Below are 23,152 nucleotides of genomic sequence, written 5' to 3' on the forward strand. Positions count from 1 at the left end.
AACACTGTATCAGTTATTTCCCAGCTCCATGATTTTCCCTGCCAGGTTTTCTGTGGAGGGCAAAGCTGAGTGGTTCTGCCTGAAATCAGAACTGACTCAATGGCCCAAATGCCTATAGGAGAACGCACTTATGACCCACCAAGGGAAACACTTTTCCACCAAATTCTGTCCACTTGGCTCTTAATCTTTAGCTTAACACCACTGTTTCTTTGCTCATCTCTAGAGCTGATGTGTTTTACTAATGGAAAAGGCATCCTTCCCTTCTGCTGAGTTGGGTGGCCCACTGTGCCCATCGATCTGAAGACCATGAAACATTAAGCTTGTACTGACTTTAGGTTTAGGCTGTATCTGACTAGATGTTTACACGGTGATACCCTCAAAATCTGTACAAAATACTCAAATATTAGCTTTACTAGCCCAGTGCAAAGTACAAGATTCAAGCATTGGAACAGGCGACACCGGGAAGCAGATGAGTCACCATCCCTGGAGGTATTTAAAAGACACGTCGATGTGGCACTTGGGGATGTGGTTTAGTGGTGGGCTTGCCAATGATGGGTTAACGCTTGGACTCGATGATCTTAAAGGTATTTTCCAACCTGATCGATGCCATGATTCTATGTTTAAAAAGTGAAGCCCTTACATTGCAGAGACCAGGCTGCCGGGTCCCTAGATGAGGGTGCAGGATCCCTTGGGTCTCTGACCGCCTGGGCAGCCTGCCCCCAGCTTTCGTGATTCCCCCCGCGGCTCCCAGCCCCGGGCCGCGGATCCAAACCCCAGGGCTGGACTGAGAGGGTGCAGGGGCAGGGGCTGCACCCGCTCGCCCCGGGGCAGCTCAGGCTGCCACACGGCTGCGCCTCCAGGATGCCCACGGGACACAGGAGGAAGGGGCACACTGGGGAGCCCTCCGGGGTGAGCAGGACCCTTCTGCAGCGAGGGGGACACAGCACCGGCTCTGCAGAGAGCTCTTCCCCCGGGGATGGATGATCTCGCAGGACACGAGGGCAGGACACGGCAGCGGGGCTGCCAAGGGAAGGCGCCCGGCAGAACGCCGCTTTGGGGCGGTGCGGCGGAGCCCCCGCCCGGGAGGAGAAGAACTTCCCCGGCGGGGCCGGTCCGGACCCGCGCCCCGCCCCGGAACCGGGCGCGGCTCCCGCGGGCGGGCAGAGCCCGGCGGCTGCGGAGGGTCCCCGGCAGGGAGGGTCGCTGCCGTCCCCGCCGCAGGAAAGCTGCCGCGGTAAGAGCGAGCTCCGCCGGGGGCGATCGCGGGGTCCTCTCGGTCGGGAGAAGTTGGGCTAAACCCCCTCCCGGGGCTGCAGCCCGGCTGGGCATCCCCGCGCCCGGCTGGGCATCCCCGCACCCGGCTGGGCATCCCCGCACCCGGCCGGGCATCCCCGCGCCCGGCCGTGCCCCGGTGGGACGGGCGGGTGTCCGCGGAGCAAGGAGCTCGGCGGGCCGGAGCTCGGCGGGCGGCTGGAAGCTGCAGGAGGGATGTGTGAGCGCAGCGGGACGGAGACGCGACAGCAGCGGGGAGGTGTAGGTGGGACCCGGTTTGGGCTGCAGGTGTGGCAGCGTCGCTGGGACGGAGCCCCCGCTGCCGCTTTGCTGCACGGGAGACGTGGGAGCCGGTCCGGGTTGCAGATGCAACAGCGCGGTGTCTTGGTGGGATGAAGTCCGGATTGCAGGTGCCACAGTGGAGCAGGCAGGTGGGAGCTGGTCCGGACCGCAGCCGCAAACACACCGTGTGGTTTGGGTTGGCGGTGCTGGTGCCGTTCGGACCGCGGGTGCAGCCGCACGGGGTAGAGGTGTGACGTGGTCCTGCACGTGTGGCTGCAACGTGGTGCAGGTTGCAGGTGTGATGTGCAGGCGGGATGTGGTCCCGCTGTGCCTGCGGCTGGCAGAGCTTCTCCCAGCGTGGAGTGGATGGATGGTGTGCCTGTGTCTGGGCTGGGCCACTTTCAGGCTTTTATTTTGACAGATTCTGTTATCCAGTGGTTTTCAGACTAGGTCTCCCAAGTCCTGCCCGGTTTTCCCACATAGTTCTTTCCAGCATCATCCTCCCTTTTGCTCAATAACTCTGCAGTGATTAAATGGCTTCTTGCAACATGAGTATACAGAGCTGAATTCCAGAGCTCGTGGGTGGGGAAGGAGTGCTCAGACACACTGATTTTAGAAGAAATACCCCAAAACTGTGCTCGTGGTCGTCCCTCCCTGTACCAGATCAACACTGTGAGCTGTATGTTCTTTTTTGGATTCTTAAGACTGAAGAATTTCTCTGGGTAAACACAGTGCAAAACATCTCAGGCTCTCTGATAGACTGCAAGGAAACTTCTGGCTTAAGTTAGTTGAAAAGAAAAGTTGGAGTCAGCAGAGTTACTGTAAGTAAGGTTGCTGTTGTCCTACTGAACTTGTTCAGAATTTGGGCTGTCTGGCCACTAATCTCATTTCTCTTCCATCGACTTAAGCTTATTTTTCCACTAAACAGAGGCTGCCAAAACTAGAGGTCGGGGGGAGGGGATTGTAGGAATCTGAGATTATTTTTTTGTTTTGTCCTGTTATATGTTAATAATCCTATTCTAGGCTGTCATCCAAAAATATTGCTGAAAAAATGCAAGCAGTGTACAAGACCCATTGTATAAAAGATAATCTAAATGTAGGACAGGAAAAGACCTGGCAGGTCAGCAAATCTAAACACAAAATGATACTATGCCTTATTGCACACTACTGTAATTCATTTGTTGCCAGCCTTCTGGGAAGGGGAAATTTCACATCTTTATTGAACTGATATTATAATTGTTTCTCCAATATATGGCTTTCTCTTACTTTGTATTTATATTGTGATCACTTAGTTCTCTCTGTCTGGTTCTTTTCTCTTATCAGTGTAGAAATGGGAGTTGCATGCTTTTCTCTTTACTGTGCAATACCAAACAAGCTACAACTTGCTGTCTGCTTTCATGAAGCAGGCTCCAGCTCCTGCTGATCCCTGGCAGTTGTGAGCTGGGCTTCTTAATCTCCGACTTCCCTGTGGATGAGCAGAGTTGCAAGGCTCAGAAGTCTGTCCTGTGCCTCTCATGCTCTGACACCTCACCTAGAAATAAATCCCTCACCGGGTAGGTGCTGCAATTAACCTCGTCCTCAGGTTCCTCCTGCCCCGTGATAGGGGGTGGGAAGCAGCTCTCATTATATTCCAGTCATTTTATTAATCCCGTTTTTATTGCATATCCTCATGTTCTGTACTGATTCAGTATTCCCTCAGCTTTCTCCCAATTGTTCTGTCATGAAAGGAGAAATAGGATGGAGTCTTCCTCACTTGCAGTAGTGACCCTGCTAGACTCAGACTGACCCCTTCCATTTCACTGTCTGTCTCCTTCTAGGTCTGTACCCTGTTTATTACAATTTTTTATCTTTCATTTGCAAACTTCAGATTTTGCTGGACTGCATAGCAAGTGGCTTCAAATGTGTTGTAAGCTGAACTTTACCCCTGTCTTGTGTGCCAGGTGTGCTGGACAGTTTTCCCAGAGTAGCTGAGCAGAAAATGTTTCTTACCAAAGCAAGCTAAGTTCCATTTTGTCCTTCTTTCCACCCAATTTATTTCCATGGCATCAATTATTAGATGTGGGGTTTTCCTGCAGTGGTTATTCTGCTGACGAGGGATGTTTAATCCCACCATTGTACTGCAACCAGCCATGAGTAGAAGATGGGTGGTGTCATTTTCTGACAGTGGGGAGCAACACAGTGCTGCAGATCGGGCAGTGAACAGCATTCATTGATCTGAGACTGCTGAAGGAGCTTCAGACAAACTCAGTGCTCATATCTGAACTCAGCTTAAGCTCCCACTTGAATATCCTTGCTCTTAATATTTGCAGTAAGGTCTATCAATAATGATTCAGAGAAAATACCACCGAATCAAGAAAGTCAGGTCATGGGTTCACACAGTGACACTGAACAAATCCTGCTTTGCTCAGTCTAAAATGCTGCAATTGGTAGGTGCAGATAAACATAAGGAGTTATTCCTGCTCCATTCATTAGCATTGTACTTCTTATATAACTAGGTAAAAAATGCCTAAATATTTTGCAGAAGGTAGATGCAGCCCTGCAGCGTGATACCCCTCGTGTTCAGTGCATGACTACCTGCTTCTGACCTAATACATTATGATTTGGCATTATCCACCAGGCTCAAGTTTATTCCAGTGTTTCTCAGCATTGCCTGTGCTGCAGTTTATCATACAGTGTTCATGAGCCTGGTCTTGCAGAGGCTGCCTTCATCTCCCTATGGCCAGAAAAGCACTGAGAGTACCAAGTGCTGCAACAGAGCAAGCAAACCATTTGTATTTTAATTTTACTGAGATTTCTCCCATCCTGTGCTGTCAACCAAAATGCTAAGAACAAATACGGGGAAGGAAACAAGTCACATCAAATTCTGAGCCTTGACTGTCTCCTTCTAACGGAGGGCAGCTTCATTCTCACAGGTCTGGTGTGGGCTTGTCACACCATTCCAGCGGCTCTGCAGGCACGCTTTAAGGAATGGAGGGAAGCACAAATTGGGAATGCTTAAAAAAATCATATGGGTGACTTTTTAGTGCCTCTCAGATTCCTTCTCAAGGACAAGTATCATCTGGCTCCCTTTTCCTAGGGAAAAATAATGAGCAACAGCCAAGCTTTATGATTGCTACCAGATAACATCAGTGGTAGATGAGCTGATTTTATCAAACTGAATACGGAAGAAAATAGGGTGTGGGGTTCAAGCATGAGCCCCTGAGTCACAGCCTGGCATCTACGGGAGTGCCCAAAATGAAAAGTACAAGTGATTGTGTGATGTGGCAGAAGAACATTTGTTGCTGCTTTGTCAGCCAGCCTTTCACATCTGCAGAAAGCATCAGGAGAGCATCTAACAGCATGGTGGGTTTTCTGTTTGATGTAATGAACACGTATTGTTCATGGATTCAGCTGTTTCTACTATTTTAATACCTGAGCTGGCATTTCAAAGTGCTGGGAATGCTGGAGCCACAGATCAATGAGAATCTTAGGCAAGCAATAGTGTTTGCAAAAAGCTCTGTAGCATTTGATGGTGTATTTCAAGGTCTCTGAAAAACTGGCTGAGCTGATAAAGGACACCAGACAAAGACAGAAAGGCCTGAGAGACACTGAATGAAGTCTTCATTGCAGCTTTGGAGTCACTCAGCTGATTCCAAAATGCTTAATGACCCCAGAAGAAATGGCTCCCTTCAGAAGGGACATTGCTCCAGCACTACTTCCACATCACAGGTACAGACAAATGAAGAGCTGCCAAATGCTGTAGTTGGTCAGGCCTGATGTTGAACTTGGCATGGTTGTAGTGCTACTTGGCATTGACTTCCCACTTGTTATTTTTACCAGGACCACTATTCAGCTGCGGTGTGAGCAGTATTAATTTTGTGGAATGTCTGGGGCAGAGGAGGGATTTGCTTGTTGTGTTGCTGCTCCATTAGAGCCTGTTGCTCCTTGGAGCTGAGAGGACTTCCCCACAAGGTACACAAGGGAAGCTTCAGCTGATGGTTTTCATTGCTGCTCACAGAGTACCTACAAGCTCTCTGACACTGATTCCACTCCAAACCCAACTTACACAGCCTTCTATTGCCTCTGCTGCTCACAAGCTGATGGCTAATGCTAATGTAGGACATCACTAGTGGCAGCTGGCCACCTTGGAACTATGTGGGTCTCCACTTTTCCAGATGGGAAAGCTGAGTCACATTTTAACAAGCAAGGACATCAGAGAAATTTGGAGATCACTCCAGGAAAGTGTGGGAAAGGAGGCATCCTGCAACCATAAACACTGTATAATTAGTTGTACTTTAAAATGGAAAATGATTTTGCGATTGCAGAGGTCAAATGAGCTCTGCTCCTGTCTGCTCTGCACTAGGAGCCATGGCCACCTGTCCCACCCCTTCCCTGTGTTCCCCAGAGGGAAGGACATTCCAGCCCCACTCCTGTCCCAGGGACTGCAAGGCAAGCCCTTGGCTTGCAGAGGGCACAGCCTGTCCCAAGCACACCCTGGCCAGCAGAGGGGCTGAAGGGAGGGAAGCAGCAGAGCCCCTTTCCTCTCTCCAGATCGATGAATGAGATTGGCATCATCTTGATTTATTTATTTATTTATTTATAATTTTGGTGCTCAGCTCTGCTTTTGTCTGTGTAGCTAAGGCATAACTGTGTTACACTCCTCTCCGTGGGTTAAATTGCATTATTCTTAATGAGGCAGCTATCTCCACGCTGCTTCTGTTCTTCTGGTTCCCCCTTTCTGGGAGCTGTCTGCTCTTCGCCTGTCCTGCTTTTCTGTTAAGTCATTCCTGAGCATTGGCTGGAAGCAGTGAGCTAAGCATTAGCTTTATTTTCTGACAGAGGCCCCAGTTGGAAACAGAAGTCCCCACAGTACCCAGCAGCAGCGTCTTGTGAGCAGCGCTTTTCCTCCCACAGCCTACTGAGAAGTCAAACTGTGGCAAAATCAACTCATTCCAGCGTCTGACCCAGATCAAGGTACTTCACCTAAACAAGAGGATGGTCCCTGCTGCCACAGGCTTTCCCCCTGGGAGGGGGTGCAGCCCCTCACGGGCTGGATGTGCCACCCAGGGGGCTGCAGGAGGAGAGGCAAAGCCACACAGCCCTCCCTGGACCACGTGCACTGGCTCATCTCTTCCATCAGCACTGCGGTGCTGAGCCCGTTCCCTCTGTCCCAGAGGGTCCCTTGGGGGCACAGGCTGGCACTGGGGGGTTCTGGGGTGAATCTCTGGGGTGAATCTCTGGGGTGAATCTCTGGGGTTTGGCCCCCTTGCAGCCCACAGCTGTACACGCTGGGCAGCTGCCTCTGCCACATCAGCCGTGTGAGTAAGCCTCCCTCCTGCCCCAGAAACAGCCACAATCTCCTCTGTGTGTTTCTAGCTCAGAAAAGGCTGATTCATTCTCTGAAGCAGATTAATTACTTCTGCTATTTAGAAAAGGAAAAAAAGAAAAAAAAAAAAAAAGGAGAAATCCTTTAGAATTGGTTGGCTTAACTTTCAACTGCGTGCACAATGCAGTGAAGCAAATCTGCTCTGAGGCAGAGCAAAAGAGTTCACACGGAGTAAGAAACTGGGGGTTACAATATTTACCTGTCATGTCAGCAGTGGGCTCTGCAATTTAAAAGGTAGTTGTGAATGTGTCTTCTTCTTGGCTTATATGACAACTGGTGCAAATGTGAGCCTGCCATAAAGGTGAACTGGGGAACAAATGTTTTTATTCCCTGATACATTTTATAACTTGTTTCCTTCCTGGTTTGTGTCATAGCTATGTGGCAGCCGGCTCCCTGAGTAGCTCTCATCTGAAACCTGGCTGAGTTGTTCCATTTCTCCCTTGGAAGGCTGCCTGGCTGTGCTCACTTGTTTGTGCACTGATGGGCTGTAGTTCCCCATTTCAGAACAAGCTGTCCAATATTTATGAGTTATTTTATATTTACCCAGTCCTGAGGCTTCTTTTATAAGCCTGGGGATAAATTCTGGGTTTTGTTGTTTCCATTACTGGAAATGGACTGAACCTCCACAAACATTACCAAGCTTTAAATAAGGCCTCTATTTATCTACAAAGGAAGGGAAAGGACTAACACAAAGCTAAAATGATTTACAAGCCTGTAATTGCCAAACCCCTGTTCTGATAACACTTGTAAGAAAGCAAGCCATATGTATAGAGATGAATCACCTATATAATTATATCCTAATATTCATTGTATATTGACTTATCAGACAAATATAGTGATTTTCCTCCTGAAGATTAATGACAGCCACATGTTCAGCTGGCATAAAGCACTGCAACTCTCTGGACTATGCAAACCTGAGGATGTGACTGAAAAACTGATTGCTTTGCAAACAACTAAACAGTATCTAAAGTGATAAGGAAAAACTGAAAAAGGTCAAAATGATAGTCATAAGATAATCTGCATGTACAGTAAGGGCATTTTGACCAAGCATGAAACCTTTCCCATGATCCCCCATTGGCTGGGCCATATTAAAATCTCTTCACATTAATACAAAGACTGAGTTAGAACTGGGAAATTAATATCTAGGAGGGCAAATTTAGGTCCTCTCAAAACAACTGGAATGAGTACTGTAGCAAAATGAAAGGTTAAGCCCGTTAATGTTTTAGGATTACCGCATTATAAAATGGGCTCTTTTTCACCCAGCAGTAGAGAAAATACTCTGAAGGCATCTTTGGAGTGGATTAATGTTGAAATCATGCTAAGCCAGCCTTCTTCAAGCATTTCTTTTAAACAGCTCAAATGCTTAATTTCTTGAATTAGCAGCTGAGCAGGTTCTCTGATTACCCTTGGTAATGTTCATATTCACACAAGCGCACAGGAAAGTACCTGGCAGCATCTGGGGCTGCTCTCCTTAATGTGTGCAATACGTGCTTCTCCCATGCCATTAGGAATCCTGGCTATGGTCAGCCTTATCTGAACAAAAACACTCAGGATGTTTGCATTTGGGCTGTTCAGCAGATGAGATACCAACCCCTGTGATTCAGCAGCAGCTGAATGGAAAAGCTGATCTCGATAGAAGGGAATCGCATTTGCAGCCTGTTTGGAGAACAGCTGGAAAAATACTTCCCCCTTCTGTACCATGCTGGTGTCTTGGTAGCTTTGTTCAGAAGGGATGTCTGTAAATATGGGTCTGGGTAGCTCTTTGGCTTAGTGATGCCCTCAGGCCTGTCCCCTGTGGATCTCCAGCCTCAAACTGTCTGCCTGAAGATCTTCACCCTTGTGCAGGTGAGGAGGGTTTGTGCTTGTGCTGGAAGGATACGGCTAAACCCTGGACAGGACCTGCCTGCCTCTCTCCCTCTGGGGCAGGGCTCAGAAGGTCTTTTTGCTGTAATTACATCTTCATGCTGCTGCAGCAGCTTCATGTGTACCAGGGAGCAGAGTTCAGCTGCTGTGGCACCCTTCATCCTGGCAATGCCTAAGCAGTTCCCCTGCAGCCTTAGCACGGGTGCAATATATTATGCAGGATGAATAAACAGTAAATATTAGGCTTCTTACCTATGCCTAGGAGCACATACATTCTTTCTAACCTGTACGTGGGTCTGTGCTCTGGGCAGAGCTGCTGGTGCAGTTTGGGGTTTTGGCAGAGATTTTTGTCAACACCTTTCCAGATTAAGCTCCAAGTTCCTCACAGTTCATGGTTTAATCTCCTCAGGTGAAAGCACCCTTCCCAAAACAGGGTGTTTCTTTCTTGCAGAAGCTTCCTACCAAAAGAACTGCAGAGCAAAGGTTATGCATGTTTTAAGCAGATCAACCCCATTAGATACGAAGTTCTGGCAGTAGCAGTGTCCTTTATTTTTGTTATCTGAAGTATTCATCAGATAAAGACTACTTCAGAATGCTTTTCTTTTTCTCCTTTTAACATCCTCTAAAGTGAATGCATTCAGCCGCAAAGCAATCAGAGCTGGTCTGAGACAAGAGAGCTGCAGGGATGTCAGTCTTCAAGGAGAGCAGAGAAATTCAGTAAGAGCCAGGTCAGGTCTGCAGTTCCTGTCTTGCTCCTGTGGTTTCCTGAGGATGCTCAGATGTCTCTGCTCCCCATGAGGGAGCAAACTGGTTGCTGTCACTGTGTTGCCCTGAAAACTAAAACCTTCTGATAATGTTTTCATAGTTTTAGTTACTTTCCCGTCAAAGTTCTATAAACATAAGTTGTTTATCGCATTCCTTCTAAGAAACATCTTTTGATGGATGTTTCACATGACCAGCGTGCTTGGGAAGGTGGTGACTTAATTATCCAATCCCTGGTTATTGTCAAGAATATATAAATACTGGAGTCAGAGAATAAAAGTTGTTCTTTCCTGTTCTAACACTGAGAGGCATTTGTGTGAATCATTTCATGTCCTTTAGCGACATCGCTCTGCTCTTCCAGTACCTGGGAAGGTCATCTTAGTTCACCCCATTTACATCCCAGTAGCTCTTCTGGCATCTCCTGCTGCCCCTGATGCATAAGGTCGTGTTGCAAAGGCCAGATGCCTTGTGGGCAGGGGGAGAATTTGACTCTCCCACTAAATTTTCCTTTGTCCTCCCCCTAAATTTGTTTGTCTTTACCCATGCCTAATTTCCCTTCAGTGCCATTTCAGCACTTTGTTTGACACTGGTCCTTCTGCTTAATTAACTCAGATTAATTCAGTTCTCAGATGAACAGAGAAATTGAATTATCCAAGTTTATTTCCCTAATCTTTCCCCTGTAGACATGTACTTGTTATCACTGGCCTCACAGGTGCCAGAGTACCCAACAAAACCCATCACCGAGATGCAGAGGTGAACATCACACCTCGGATTCTTGAATACTGTCTATGCTGATGTTTAGTGATTTAGTAGGGAGTGATATGAGGCATTTTAGGAAGGATCACCTAGAAAAAGCCATTGCAGCAGACCTCTGGCTGGCACAGGTCTCCCTGTCAGCCTGAAATGAGCTGGGTGTCCCGTTTCTAAAACCCTTGACATGACTTCCTTGAAAAGACCCTGGCATGAGAATAAATTTGTCACAGAAATTTAGAGCAGCGAGAAGACACTGATTGCTGTAATTAGGAATAATCTAATTCCTAAAGGCAAATGGGTTGTATTTATGTCTGTTTAATTAAATTCCTGAATTTAGTGGACTGGCCATGTGAGCAGTGAATCCATTGCACTGTGATTAGGAGGCAGCAGAGCAATACTCAAAAAGTAGAGGGTCTCAGCTATACTTTACCTAACATGGAACTAAACTCTTAGTTCTTGATGTAATCTATTTGATTTGGGTGTAGTTACTGTTCAGAGTACCACCAAATAATCTGCTAGAAAACTGGTGTAAAATTGGACTGATTTGCTGGGGAAAGCCATTTAGCCCTCTCTCTGAGCAACTTGAAAGTTCATGTCCATGTGGCCTGCAGAGGAACAGTGCAGCCTGAGAGCTGGTTTTCCTGCTTTTCAGCCCAATTTCTCCACTTCTGCTTTTTTCCTTTTGTTTTTTGGGTTTTTTTTTCCTGGGGTTTTGTTGGGTGGGGTTTTTTTTCATGTCCAAAATGATGGAACCTTTCTAGAAGGAGAAACATTTCTGGAATTTCTCATATCCAGGCTTCAGATTAAACCTGATGGGACCTGACCTTTTACATTGCTTCCATGGTTTTCAAAGACAGGAATTTGCACCATTACAATCCTTTCTTTGCAGGACTTTTTTTTCCTCTTAAATTTTATTTTTTCCCCTAAAACCTGCTCTGAGCCTGGTCCTGCTCCCAAGAACCAGATTAGCAATTAATCTTTTGAGGACTTGGGGATTACACTTCAGGAGTGCATGCAATGTAAAGGGACATTCATTTGCTGTTGTAAAACCCATCCTGAATTAACAATAGTCTTGGATTGTAGGGACACTCCCCCAGAGTGTTTCCTATGGCAGGAAGGGGAATTATGCAGTCGTTTCCCTGGACATTACATTGTTCTGGTGAAACTGTTTTAATCAGAAAGCACGAGGGCAATTTGGTCTCTTAAAGGCCAGCTGAATTTGGACCAAAGGGCAGACAGATCAGTGTATTTCTAATACTTGTGCTCATGTACACAAGGGTTGAGTTTCCCACCTAAGGCAGGAAGACTCTTGATGTGGGTTCCAACTTTTGATCTGGGAGGTTCAGTTCAGGGTAGAACCTCACAGAGTAAGAAATAAACATTTGAAGCCTGCTACCCCTGAGCCAGGCAGGAGGCTTATCCTGAAATGGGCCATGTTGAAATATTCACAATTTAATAATGACTGGGTTTCAGTTAACACCTCCTGAGAGGCTGAGTGGATGCATTTTGCAGCTGTGGCTCACAAACTAGTTTTCACATGAAATGTCATCCAGAAAGGCACAGAGATGTGCTCTGTTTACAAGGGCTTTTAATGTCTTCAGAGCCTGCTCAGCCCATAAAAGCTGGGCTGAAGCTCAGCAGGATCTTAGTGGTGCCTGATAAGAGTAGAATTCTTGTCATCCAGCCCCTGCCCAGAGGACATTGTCTGAGCTCCCAGCCTCTGCTACGTGGCTCCTCTCCCATGATGGGCAGCCTTGGGTTACAAATCCTCAATAATTTAAGCTGTCTTGGTTCTTCCAGCATTGCAAAGACCCCCGAGATCTTGCACTGTTCAAAGCTCTGGTGCCACAAAGCTGGAAAACCCAGCACAGCTTATGCAAGATGCAAGGGGCTTTCCCCACCCACACCCATGCTCTCCAGCCCACCACCCTGACCACCCTGCATCCTCTTTTTCCCTTCTCATTGTTTTTCCTTTCCTTTGCCAGATCATTGCCCTGCTTTGGTCATTTCCCTGCTTTGAGTGACCCTGTGCTAGGAGTGCTTTTTCATACTGGCAGACAGACATGGAGTGGGGGCAAGGCTCCCACCTTCCCAGCCCAGGGGGAAGTGACACCCTCCCAGCCACCAGCACAGGGTGAATGAGACCGGTGACAAATGACATGCAAATGTCTTCCCTGGAGCCTACAGAAAAGTCACTTCCTCACCCCTTTCCGAAGAGTGATATTTGCATACTATCAGACACTGACATCCTGCTGGACTTCCTTAGAGCTGCGAGTTGTAGAGACACTCGTTCGGGGATTTACTCTGTGTTGACTGGAGCTTGCTTGGCGCAGAGAAGGAGAAAAGGAGCTGCCTGGGGAAGGGAGGGCTCACACGACTGATTGAGAAGTATCCTTCCATGTGGGAGAGACAAAGGAATAATTTGGCTTCAGCTCTGAGGTAGGAATTCTTTCCTCTGACAGTTTTCTCTGTCCTCTTGGAATCCTGTGGAGGTTTTTAAAAACATCAACAACAACAAAAAAATGGCAATAAAAGGGTTTTGGCTCTCATATCTGCTTGTGTGACAGCTTCCCACAGAGCAGAATCCAGGAGTCTTAGAAAGTTACCACTGCACTGTCCATGTTGCTGGGTAACAGTTTCTGCTCCTCACATGACCCCAAATTACAATAATAAATCGAGTCCCAAAATGCTGAATGGTGCTGGAATTGCTGGCAGATGGAGCTGCTGCCTGTGCCTGAGTGTGCAGGCACTGGAGCAGGGGAGTCTGCAGACCCTCCTTACTCCCAGCCGGAGTTTTCATGGGATCTGGACCTGAGTTTTCCAGGCTGGAGTCAGGATGCCCCTCTGGCTCCCATGGGCCTGCTGACAGCAGCAGTGGGGAAGGGCTGGGGTGAAACACTGGTGGCCCCATCTGGTGCAGCACAGCTGGGGCTGGCACCCTCTGCATGGGGCTGGTGCTGGCCACCACCTCACATCCCTCCAGCACGGAGTCTGCTGTGCCTGCCTGTGGAGCATGTGAGGGTGCCCAGGATTCCCACCCACCATGGAAAGCTGCTGATACTGGTTTGTCTGACTTGGCATTCACACAGATAAGCCACTTTCCCCCCCATGGGCAGTGGCCATTACAGGAACAAAATCTGACAGCTGCACCTAAACCTGGCTAACCACATTAGAGGAAATGATTATTGAGTTAACAAAGAGTGGTTTCAAACCCATTTGAAGCTAAGCTTGTGGAACCTCTCATATAAGTAAGGATTTAGAGGCCACTAAAGATCTTGACATAAACATCCTTGAGCATGTCACTTGAGCGTGATTTGTTTGTGGTCCTGTAGCAGCCCAATGAGAAATTTGTTTAATTTATTCACTGAGGAAGAAGGCACCGGTGATTTTTTTCTTTTTTTTTTTTTTCTACTGGTGGGGTTAAACCTGGTATAACTGTACTGCTACCAATACATATTGAGTGGACACATTTACCCATTTTGTGAGACATCACACAATGCTGTAGCTTGTATTTGCCCAGGAGAGAAAAGCCGTGCTGGCACACAGCATCCTGATAGTGGTGAATGGGACTGAATCAGAACAATATGTTTTTCCTTTATCTGTGAAAGAATAAGCTGTACTGGCAAAATACACACAAATTTATACCAATATGGCCACTCTTTGTCTATGCACTGAAGTCCTTTTCTGGGAATTTGCTCCCAGCAGAAGCCATTGCCAGCCCTGTGCCAGGCCCAGTCAGAGGGTGGATGGCACAGTTCCTGCCCACCAGCTGCAGCAGGGTGTGTCTTTGCTCCCTCATTTCCTAAAGACAAAATATTCTCCATAATGGTTTGCAGTAGTGCTGAGGCCACAGCTGACCTGGGTGTTGTGAGAGCTCCTGTGGGCTGTGCCAAAGCAAAGCACAGTGTACCAGAGACCTCGTGAACTTCTTCAGTACTGAAGAGCAAGAGTGGGCACTCATTCCAAAACCTTTTCATTTTTTGATCATAAATCACACATTCTGGCCTCTGATACAGGTGATCTACAGAATATGTAGATCTAAAGACTGCTGAGGCTACTGGCCATGGCAGCAGGAGGATGGAGCAGCACTTGGTCTGCATGCTGTGGCAAGGTCTGTTGTACAAACCATGCCTTTGGTTTGCTTGCCTGAATTTCCCACTGTGCCCTTATCCTCAGCTGCCCTGGGAGACTGAGAATGCTGCTGGTTCCTACAGACACTGGTGGACCCACCCCAAGTGGTCAGGATCTCTAAAACAGAGATCTGTGGTTTCCCCCAGCTCGTCTTGGTGCATGGGAGGATGGTTTGTTGGCCTTCATGTAGGTGAGCTCTTCCAACACTGCGTAGGAAAACAACAGCACAAATGAAAGCAAAACTCCCGGAGAGGTGGAGGAAACACATCACACTTCCAGAAGTGGTTTTGGAAAGCACAGTGCCAGGATGTTGTTTCTTTTAAGGGACTGAGTAGTCTGACATGTTGCAAAATACAAAGGCTTGGCACATTCCCAGCAGCAGAGGGAAAACTGGAACTACCCAGAAGTGAAACCTGTCATTAGCAGTCAGCCAGGCAGAACAGGCTCCTGAGTGCCAGGAACAGGCAGGGAAGGGAGGAGGGACTGAGCAGCATAAAGGAGCTTTTCTCACCCTGGCAGCCTTGTGGAGGGGAGCAGAGGGCTGTGAGGGCAGCATGTGGGATTGGGATGCTCCCAGAATTCTTCAAAGGGCAGCAAGGAGCTGCTGTTCCCCCTCAACACACCAGCCCCAAAGTCCTGTTCTTCTGCACAGGCAGTGGGTCTGCTCCCCAAAAAATCAAAATAGTTTTGACCTGCAGTTTTTCTCCCTTTTGTTTTCACTCAATAATACTTAGCTGCCCTGAGAAATCTCTTTTTACATGTCCTCCCCAGTCCTTGCTCTGATCCGTGTCATCCTGGAGGCATGTAATAATTTAGACTGAAAGCTGTGCTGTGCAGCTCTGTTCTCCACAGCTTCACAGGATGGAAGAAGTATTGATGTGCCCTGATTTATCTCCCACAGATGTCATCTCCCTAGGAGTAGACCTGAAGGACAGAGAGGCACAAAAAACTGAATCTGGGAAGCACCTGATTTAGAAAGAAGGGAAGAGGAAATTTTACAGACCAGGTTGGATGGATGCAGGGAACATTATAACTTTGCAAACCCTGTGATCCAAGGAGTTGGCACCACAAATTGTGATGTTGCTGTTGTCACGTGCAGGAACACAAGCCCTCAGGATACCTTTATGTTTCCCTAAGGAATCTCTTAAAATTAAGAGTACTTTTACATTGATGCAGCTTTAGACCTCCTAGCAACCTTCCAGTATCTGAAGGGGGCCTATGGGGAAGCCAGAGAGAGAATCTTCATCAGGAACTATAATGACAGGACAAGGAGTAATGGGTACAGATTGAAAGAGGTGGAAATATTTTACTGTGAGGGTAGCTAGACACTGTCACAGGTTGCCCAGGGAGGTTGTGGATGTCATGACCCTGGCATCAAGGCCAGACTGGATGGGGCTTTGAGCAACCTGGTCTGGTGGGAGATGTCCCTGCCCATGGTAAGGGGGACAGGACTAGATGATCTTTAGGGTCCATTCTAACCCCTTAACATTTTGTTGATTCCCCATCAGGGCTAACCAACCTCTGAGGGTGAGAAGATGAGGGGAAGACTGCATTTAAGACATGTGGATGTGGCACTTGGGGACATGGTTTAGTGATGGGCTTGGTGGTGCTGGGTTAATGTTCCGACTTGATGATCTTAAAGGTGTTTAATCTAACCTAAACTATTCTATGATTCTTTGCTGTGGCTGTGAGTGTCCCCACAGCAACAAGCACTGACATACTGTCAGGTTGTGCCCAAGGGAGCAGCACCAAGCCCCAGTGCTGAGCAGGCATCTGGGGAGGCAGAGCGTGGGTGCTGCAGGCACAGCCAGACACACGGTCTGGGGACACTGCCTCCACCACCACAGCCCTCTTTCTGCACTGGGAAACAAAAAGCAAAGCTCCTATGGCCTTCTGCTGGCAAGAGGTGAGGTGTATTCAGCTCTCCTGTCTGGTTTTGTTAGGGCACTTTCCTTCCCTTAGCCAACGTAGTCTAAATAGCCTCTGTGAGCCAGCCAGATAGATGTGTTCCATTTCAATCCTTGTCTGTCTCACTCTGCTGAGATCATTTACCTGCTAACAAGCTCCTGTGGTCAGAGATAAAAGGCAAAGCCAGCAGCCCTTTAAGGATGTATCTGAACATCTTTGCAGCACTTTGCTTCATGAAAAATATGGAAAGATGTTGCATTCACAATATATCACTCATATCTGTGTTTGTAAACAGATTTATCACACCATCTGCAGAGTCGTATTGCCATCTCTTCCATATTCATTTCCTTTCCATTTATATAGTACAGCTCCTGTTTATTTTATTCCCTTTTTACAATTAGATACATTAGCTACCTTTATCCTTTCCTACAAAAAGAGTGCACTCTCTGCGGGGAAGAATATTTAATCAATCCAGTTTGTTCATTTTAGTGCATAAAAACACAAGCCAGGACTGTTTGGAGAGGTGCTGCCCGGTTCTGTTTCTCATCTCTTCACATCTGTGCGGAGCAGGTGGGTGGGAAGGATAATTCAGAACAAATCTGCTGGTAAACAGGATGCTCTCTTGGTATTTCCTGTCTCCTGTTGCACTGGTGGAGCTTAATTTTCAGGAATCAGCAAAGCCTGAGGTCAATAATGCTGTTGTAATTTCTCTGACTTGCTGTAGCTGGTACGATGTAATACAAATACAATATAATGAGGCATTCATACATCTGGGAGCAAGAAGTCAGCCTGCTTTGTTATCTGGCTGGATAAGAAATGTTTAGTCATGTTCAAATTTAAAAAGTGATTTTTCTGAGTATAAAAAGAGGTCACACAAGAGAAGGGGAGCTTGCAGTTGGCAAAACTTCTGCGGCCCCACGGGCTGACCAACACCCAGGTGAGATGGTCCTCAGTACTGCCCTACACTGAAGGTCCAGCTCGACCCCAGCACTGGGAAGGGAAGGCTGGGCTCCATGCACAGTGTGGAGGGGAATTTGACTGCAGGTGGACCTCTCCAGCCCCATGACTGTAGATTTGCAGTCACCATGACTGATGAAAGGTGTAGGCTGCTGCCCCATCCCCGGGGCTGTAAACCTGGGGCAGGAAACTTTTGCTTCTTTTCCTCCAGTGAGGAAGGATTTCTCTTCTCCTTTGCATCAAGCCTAACCCAAATTCCTGGGCTTGAACACAGGGGAGGGATTAGGGTTGACTAATCCCAAAAAGAATTTTACCAAGAGTGAGTAAGGGCTCTGGGCGGCAGGGAGTGATGACAAATCTTGGAAACTCAAGCCTGTGCTTTGGCAGGGAGGTTTGTTTGGGGATTGGTTGGGTTGGTTTTTTTTTTATGGTCCTTTTTATCACTTTTCAGCTGTACAGTGTGTTCTCAGATGGTATTTTTGCCACTTCATGTTTTTGGATCATGACCATCATCTTTTCAGCTAACAGAACAGGGAGCAACTGGGTGCTTGGCCAGCTTCTCTCCCACTGAAGCAAAAGAAAACTCTGCAATAGGGTTTCTCCAGAGCTCTCTAAATGGATTTTCTGTCACCATATCCTGCTAACTCTTCCACCCCTCTGGCCTCTTGATGCAGACTTCGATGCTGTGAGCTGCCAGAAAGTCCCACCATCACATTTTCCCAGGGAAATTTTTCAAGTGTCCCACCCCATCACACTTTGTCTTTCCAAGAGGCATGTTTAGGCCTATAATATCATGCCTATCACTAATCAGTGAGCAAATCTTTTGGCTGTATATTTGCCAAGGGGAGATTGCCAAAATTACTCTTTGGTTAAAACAGAAGCTGTCCAGCTCCACTGAGGGGAAGGAGCCAGGACCTTTCTCAATGGCACAGTCCCCAGGAAAAATCACAAGGAGGGCTTTAAAATGAGATTTTTTTTCTAACCAGTGTAAAGGGTTCATCTTTTTTCTTGGCTTTCTAGAAAAAAAAAAAAACTTCCAGAGTTTACTTAATTTAGTTTTTTCAAGATTTTTCTCTAGTCACTGCTGGGCTCGAAAGCCTTGTGCTCGAGCTGGGAAGGGAAAACAAGAATCTCCCTTAATTCCTTCAGTCCCCTAAGTGTTGAGTTTTGGGGCCAACTGGCCTCAGGTTATTTTGAGCTCTTTGCAGGCTCAGTAGTCCAGGGGAGCAGAGGTAGTGGTGGTGTGGCAGGACAGGGAGGCAGCACCAATTTTTGTGGGGTAAACTGTCATTGGTGGGAGCAATTCAGCTTTAAAACAGAATCACAGATTCACAGAATATTCTGAGTTGGAAGGGACCCACAAGGATCATCAAATCCAACTTTTATGTGAACAGCCCATATGGGGATCAAATCCACAACCTTGGCATTATTAGCACCGTGCTCTGACCAGCCGAGCTAATCTCAGTGGCCAGAACAATTGCATGTGGCTTTGAAAAGGACCTGCATTGTGTGACTTGATCCCTGTGAGTCTGAAAAATAATAATCCTGCCTAAAACCATAAAATCTGGCACCAAGAGTTACACTTGGCTTTGCAGTTTCTCTGTGCTGAATCAGTTCCTGGCCTTCCTTGCTGCTGATGGCCTGGCTGGACAGGCCGTGTCCTCCAGGGAGATGGGCCATTGCTCCTCATCTCCAAAAACAGTGCTCTGCTGTTTTCATAGCCAGCCTCCTGCTGCTGTACCTGCACTCACAGCCTGTCAGGCCCTCACATTATCAGGCATAAACACCATGTGTACAAACGTATTTGCTATTACAGGAGACAGGAAGGGATTAAGTTAGTGCTATAAAATTAACCTCAACATCAGTCAAAAGAAACAAAAGCGAAAAAGGAACAGGGTAATCGGATGCTCTTATAAGCAGGATATGCTCAAAATGATTTCTCCATCCCATTACAAACACTTAGAAACTGCACAGCCTCTCCAGCACGGTGAGATTTTGAAGTGGTTTAATGGGCATTAGGAGTTCAGAGCTGATAATGCTGCTTCCAACCTTATCCTTTCACTGCATGAAAATAGGTAATGGCAATTGACTGGTGTAAATTGGCTACTTTTAAAGCTGTATTTTCTGTCTTGGATGTGCTAAAAGTCTCTTCACAGAGTCTTCAGAGGCTGAATGTAATGTGTGTGGTTAAGGTGGGGATATATTGAGTTTCTTCAACAGAGGACTGGTTGCAGTGTGTGCCCTATGTGCTGGAGAGCTGGGATCTACTGTAGTTGGGCTCCCAACTACTGCAGAAAAAACAGGGCTACTGGATAGTTTTTGGTCAGTCCAGACAAACTTCTCACTTTGTCTTTTCTTTTTCTTTCAGAACAAACCATTCACGATGTCAATCAAAAAGGAAGGTGCCCACAAGAAGTGGGCTGCCCTGAAGGAGAAACTCGGACCCCAGGAGACTGACCAGTCAGAGGCCAACCTGGAAAATGCAGAGCCAGAGCTGTGCATCCGTCTCCTGCAAATACCCTCAGTGGTGAACTACTCTGGGCTGAAGAAGAGGCTGGAGAACAGCGACGATGCCTGGATGGTCCAGTTCCTGGAGCTGTCTGGCCTGGACCTCCTCCTGGAGGCCCTGGACAGGCTGTCTGGGCGAGGAGTGGCCAGGATATCCGATGCCTTGCTTCAGCTCACCTGCATTAGCTGTGTGCGAGCGGTCATGAACTCCCACAAAGGCATAGAATACATTGTGAGCAACGAGGGCTACGTCAGAAAACTCTTCCAAGGTGAGAAGACATCCTCCTGCTTGATCCAGCACGTGTGGCATCGAGGAGGGCACTTTCCTGTTGCTTCTCCTCCTGCCCTGCATCAGGCTAATTGGAAATGGTTGGTCACAACTGATTAATGAGATTGTTTTCCTCTTTAAAATAAAATCGCTATCAAATCATGTTGCCTTTGCCACCAAGTGCTATTCCATATATTTCCAAATATTGTCACAGTTTACTGAGAAGCTGGGGATAAACCCAGCCTTATCTGTATACAGGCATGAGAAATCTTCAACCCTTTGGTTGTCAGCAGACGTTTGCTATTCAGTCCTTGAGAGCCCCAAGGGCAGAGAGGAACTGAAAGGGCTTGGAGTCTTGTAGCTGGTGAAGAGGAGGAAAAGTGGCATCTTTGGACTCAAGAGAGCCTGCTCTCTGTGCTGCTCACTCTGCTCCTTCTGGAGGATGGTGGTTAACACCACTTACATCCTCCTTCCATTCATTTGGCTCGTGAATTTCAGCTTTGAAAATTCAAAATTTCAGCTTTGAAATTCATCAGGGCATCTCATAGAACTTATTGTACAGCACTTCATGGTGCTGGAAGGATAACTTCTGTGCTGCTCCACAGAGATCAGAGATGTACCATAGAAACCCTTATTAATAGCTTTTTAAAGTGCATTTAGTCTGAAAGCTGATTTGCTTCCCTCTTCAGTTCTGAAGTCTCCTTCCTTCCTTCCTGCCTTCCTTCCTGCCTGCCTTCCTGCCTTCCTGCCTTCCTGCCTTCCTGCCTTCCTGCCTGCCTTCCTTCCTTCCTTCCTGCCTTCCTGCCTTCCTGCCTTCCTGCCTTCCTTCCTTCCTGCCTGCCTTCCTGCCTTCCTGCTTTCCTGCCTTCCTTCCTGCCTGCCTTCCTGCCTTCCTGCCTTCCTTCCTTCCTTCCTTCCTGCCTTCCTGCCTTCCTGCCTTCCTGCCTTCCTGCCTGCCTGCCTGCCTGCCTGCCTGCCTGCCTTCCTGCCTTCCTGCCTGCCTGCCTGCCTGCCTTCCTCCCTCCCTCCCTCTCCCTTCCTCCCTCTTCATCCTGCATTTTCTTAGCCTATATAAAATATGGACCTGGCATTTTTGTCCTGTGAAAACAGGGGGGTATCCTGGACTTCTCAGTGTTGGAGTTTCTTTGTGCTGTAATACAGGAAAAATAAGACAGCCTCATGCACCCGCTCCCAGGGTTCACAGAGAAAGAGTAGTGCAAAAAGGGAACACATGGGAACCCATTGGAACAATTGCTATTACTCATATGCATATTGAGCTTTTCTGCACTAAAAATAAAAGTCATTAATCTAAGAAAATTGTTCATCTGCTGTTCTAGAAAATACCCACATGTGAAAGAGGGGAATAAATTTTGTGAATGGTGAAAAATCTTGGCTGCTGTTGCAGCATGTCACATGGGACATGGAAAAGATTACTAAATACAAGATGCCCCAAAATGCCAATGGGATACCTGCAGCATTTACTGTTCCAACTAGAAGTTATCATCACATAATGCTATTTGGATGGGATATCTGTACATTAAGATATTTCTCTTCCCATCTTCCATTGTAATGGGTCCCCTCCTTCAGTCTCTTTTCTATTACTGCTCATAATCCATGTAGCAGAAGACACTGAGATTCAGAACATTAATGTCATTATAAATTTGTGCTTTCTTTTTTTTCTGTTTTTCCTACAGCACTTGACACAACTAATGTCATGGTCAAAAAGCAAATATTTGAGCTCCTGGCTGCACTGTGCATTTACTCATCAGATGGCCACTCTTTGGCTCTGGATGCCTTGGACCATTACAAGGCAAGTGTTTGGTTGGAGCAGGAGAAAGGGCTCAGCTTTGATCCATGCAGACAGATCCATGTACCACAGAAAAGGGTGGGAATAAGGTTTATTTTGCATTGTTTTGGTATGAGAAGTAGAGGTTTATAAAGTAAAAGCTGTAGGAAGTTTTCTGTGGTCAGTGTAGGTCTGTGGTGCTGTTCTGTGACTTGTGTGGACAGATGACTGCCAACCACAAGGTGCTTTCTGGCAACAAATGCACCACCAGATCAGCAGAATAAATCCACAGGTTTCACTGCCCACGAGCTCAGGTACCTGCACCTGTTACCAGAAAGCACAAAGGGATCCAAGGGGTGTTTTCAATTACTTTCTCTGCCAACCAGCCCCTGCTCCATAATGGAGGACACTGGTTTTACCTGTGTCTTCCTGTCCTGTGCACAGTGGGATAAACTGAGGACTTGAGATGCTAATTCCACTGGGGAGCCTGCACCACAGTCATGGGCATTTACATCTATATAGACCATTCTTGTCATACTATCAGTTGTGTTACCAACAGAGTGTGAAGAACCAGCAGTATCGATTCAGCATCATAATGAACGAGCTCTCCAACACAGACAACGTGCCATACATGGTGACACTGCTGAGTGCCATCAATGCCATCATCCTGGGGAAAGAGGAGCTAAGGACAAGGACACAAATCAGAAATGAGTTCATAGGTAAGGATATTTGTTTCACCCTTCCCTGGAGAGTCAGTTACCAAATGGGTTTTTTTCAGATGTATCCATAAGGTGCCTGAAGAGCCTGGGGAGCAAAACTGCAAATATGAATTTTCTTTTTTCCTTTGACCTTTATTCTCAACAGCCTTTCTGTCGACAGATTTTTTTAGCTTTGCTGCTTTCCCACAACTTTGATCTTTTCTGGTATCCCAGCAGCACCATATCACTTGAGCTTCTTCAGAACATTTCTATAACCAACCATCTTATGTGGACACATTTCCATATATTGCAGCTACTTGTAAGAGCTGATAAAGTTTCTTCATTCTGTGTCTACTCAGTTGAGCCACAGAGGCTGTCCCATGGTTCAGAAGTTCTTTCCAACTGCTAGAATCCCAGGCTCCTAGGTACCATTGCTGGGATTCACCTCACATACTGGGTGATGCATTTCTCTCCATCCAGATCAAGGATTTGACGGTATCAGACTGATTTTAGATACCTAATTTGAACTGAGGTCACTCATGCCCCAGAAGTGCCTGTGTCCCTCAGTAACCCCACGGGAATTGTGCAGTGGTTCTCAC

The 23,152-nt window shown here is 47.1% G+C and overlaps 1 protein-coding gene across 10 annotated transcripts in view; it reads left to right on the top strand.

Moving 5' to 3' along the window:
* The first annotated feature begins 1,138 nt into the window (after positions 1 to 1,138).
* INF2 (inverted formin 2) overlaps positions 1,139 to 23,152 on the top strand; it is a 42,542-nt gene continuing 20,528 nt past the window's right edge. For 2 of the 10 annotated variants that reach the window (XM_088057715.1, XM_088057716.1), the window contains exons 1-4: positions 1,688 to 1,703; positions 19,662 to 20,070; positions 21,764 to 21,879; positions 22,415 to 22,574. In XM_088057715.1, the coding sequence (XP_087913841.1) occupies positions 19,677 to 20,070; positions 21,764 to 21,879; positions 22,415 to 22,574 (670 nt within the window). In that variant the 5' untranslated portion in view covers positions 1,688 to 1,703; positions 19,662 to 19,676. Of the gene's footprint in view, positions 1,235 to 1,687; positions 1,704 to 2,165; positions 2,376 to 5,097; positions 5,263 to 5,373; positions 5,506 to 6,372; positions 6,508 to 12,282; positions 12,737 to 17,242; positions 17,274 to 19,661; positions 20,071 to 21,763; positions 21,880 to 22,414; positions 22,575 to 23,152 lie in introns of those variants that run through there. The other 8 variants (XM_088057717.1, XM_088057718.1, XM_088057719.1 and 5 more) reach the window with 8 other exon arrangements.

Source organism: Pseudopodoces humilis, chromosome 7 (genome assembly GCF_049639895.1).
Source record: "Pseudopodoces humilis isolate 2021_Gansu_Grassland_sample_001 chromosome 7, ASM4963989v1, whole genome shotgun sequence".
In the NCBI taxonomy this organism is placed as follows: Eukaryota; Metazoa; Chordata; class Aves; order Passeriformes; family Paridae; genus Pseudopodoces; species Pseudopodoces humilis.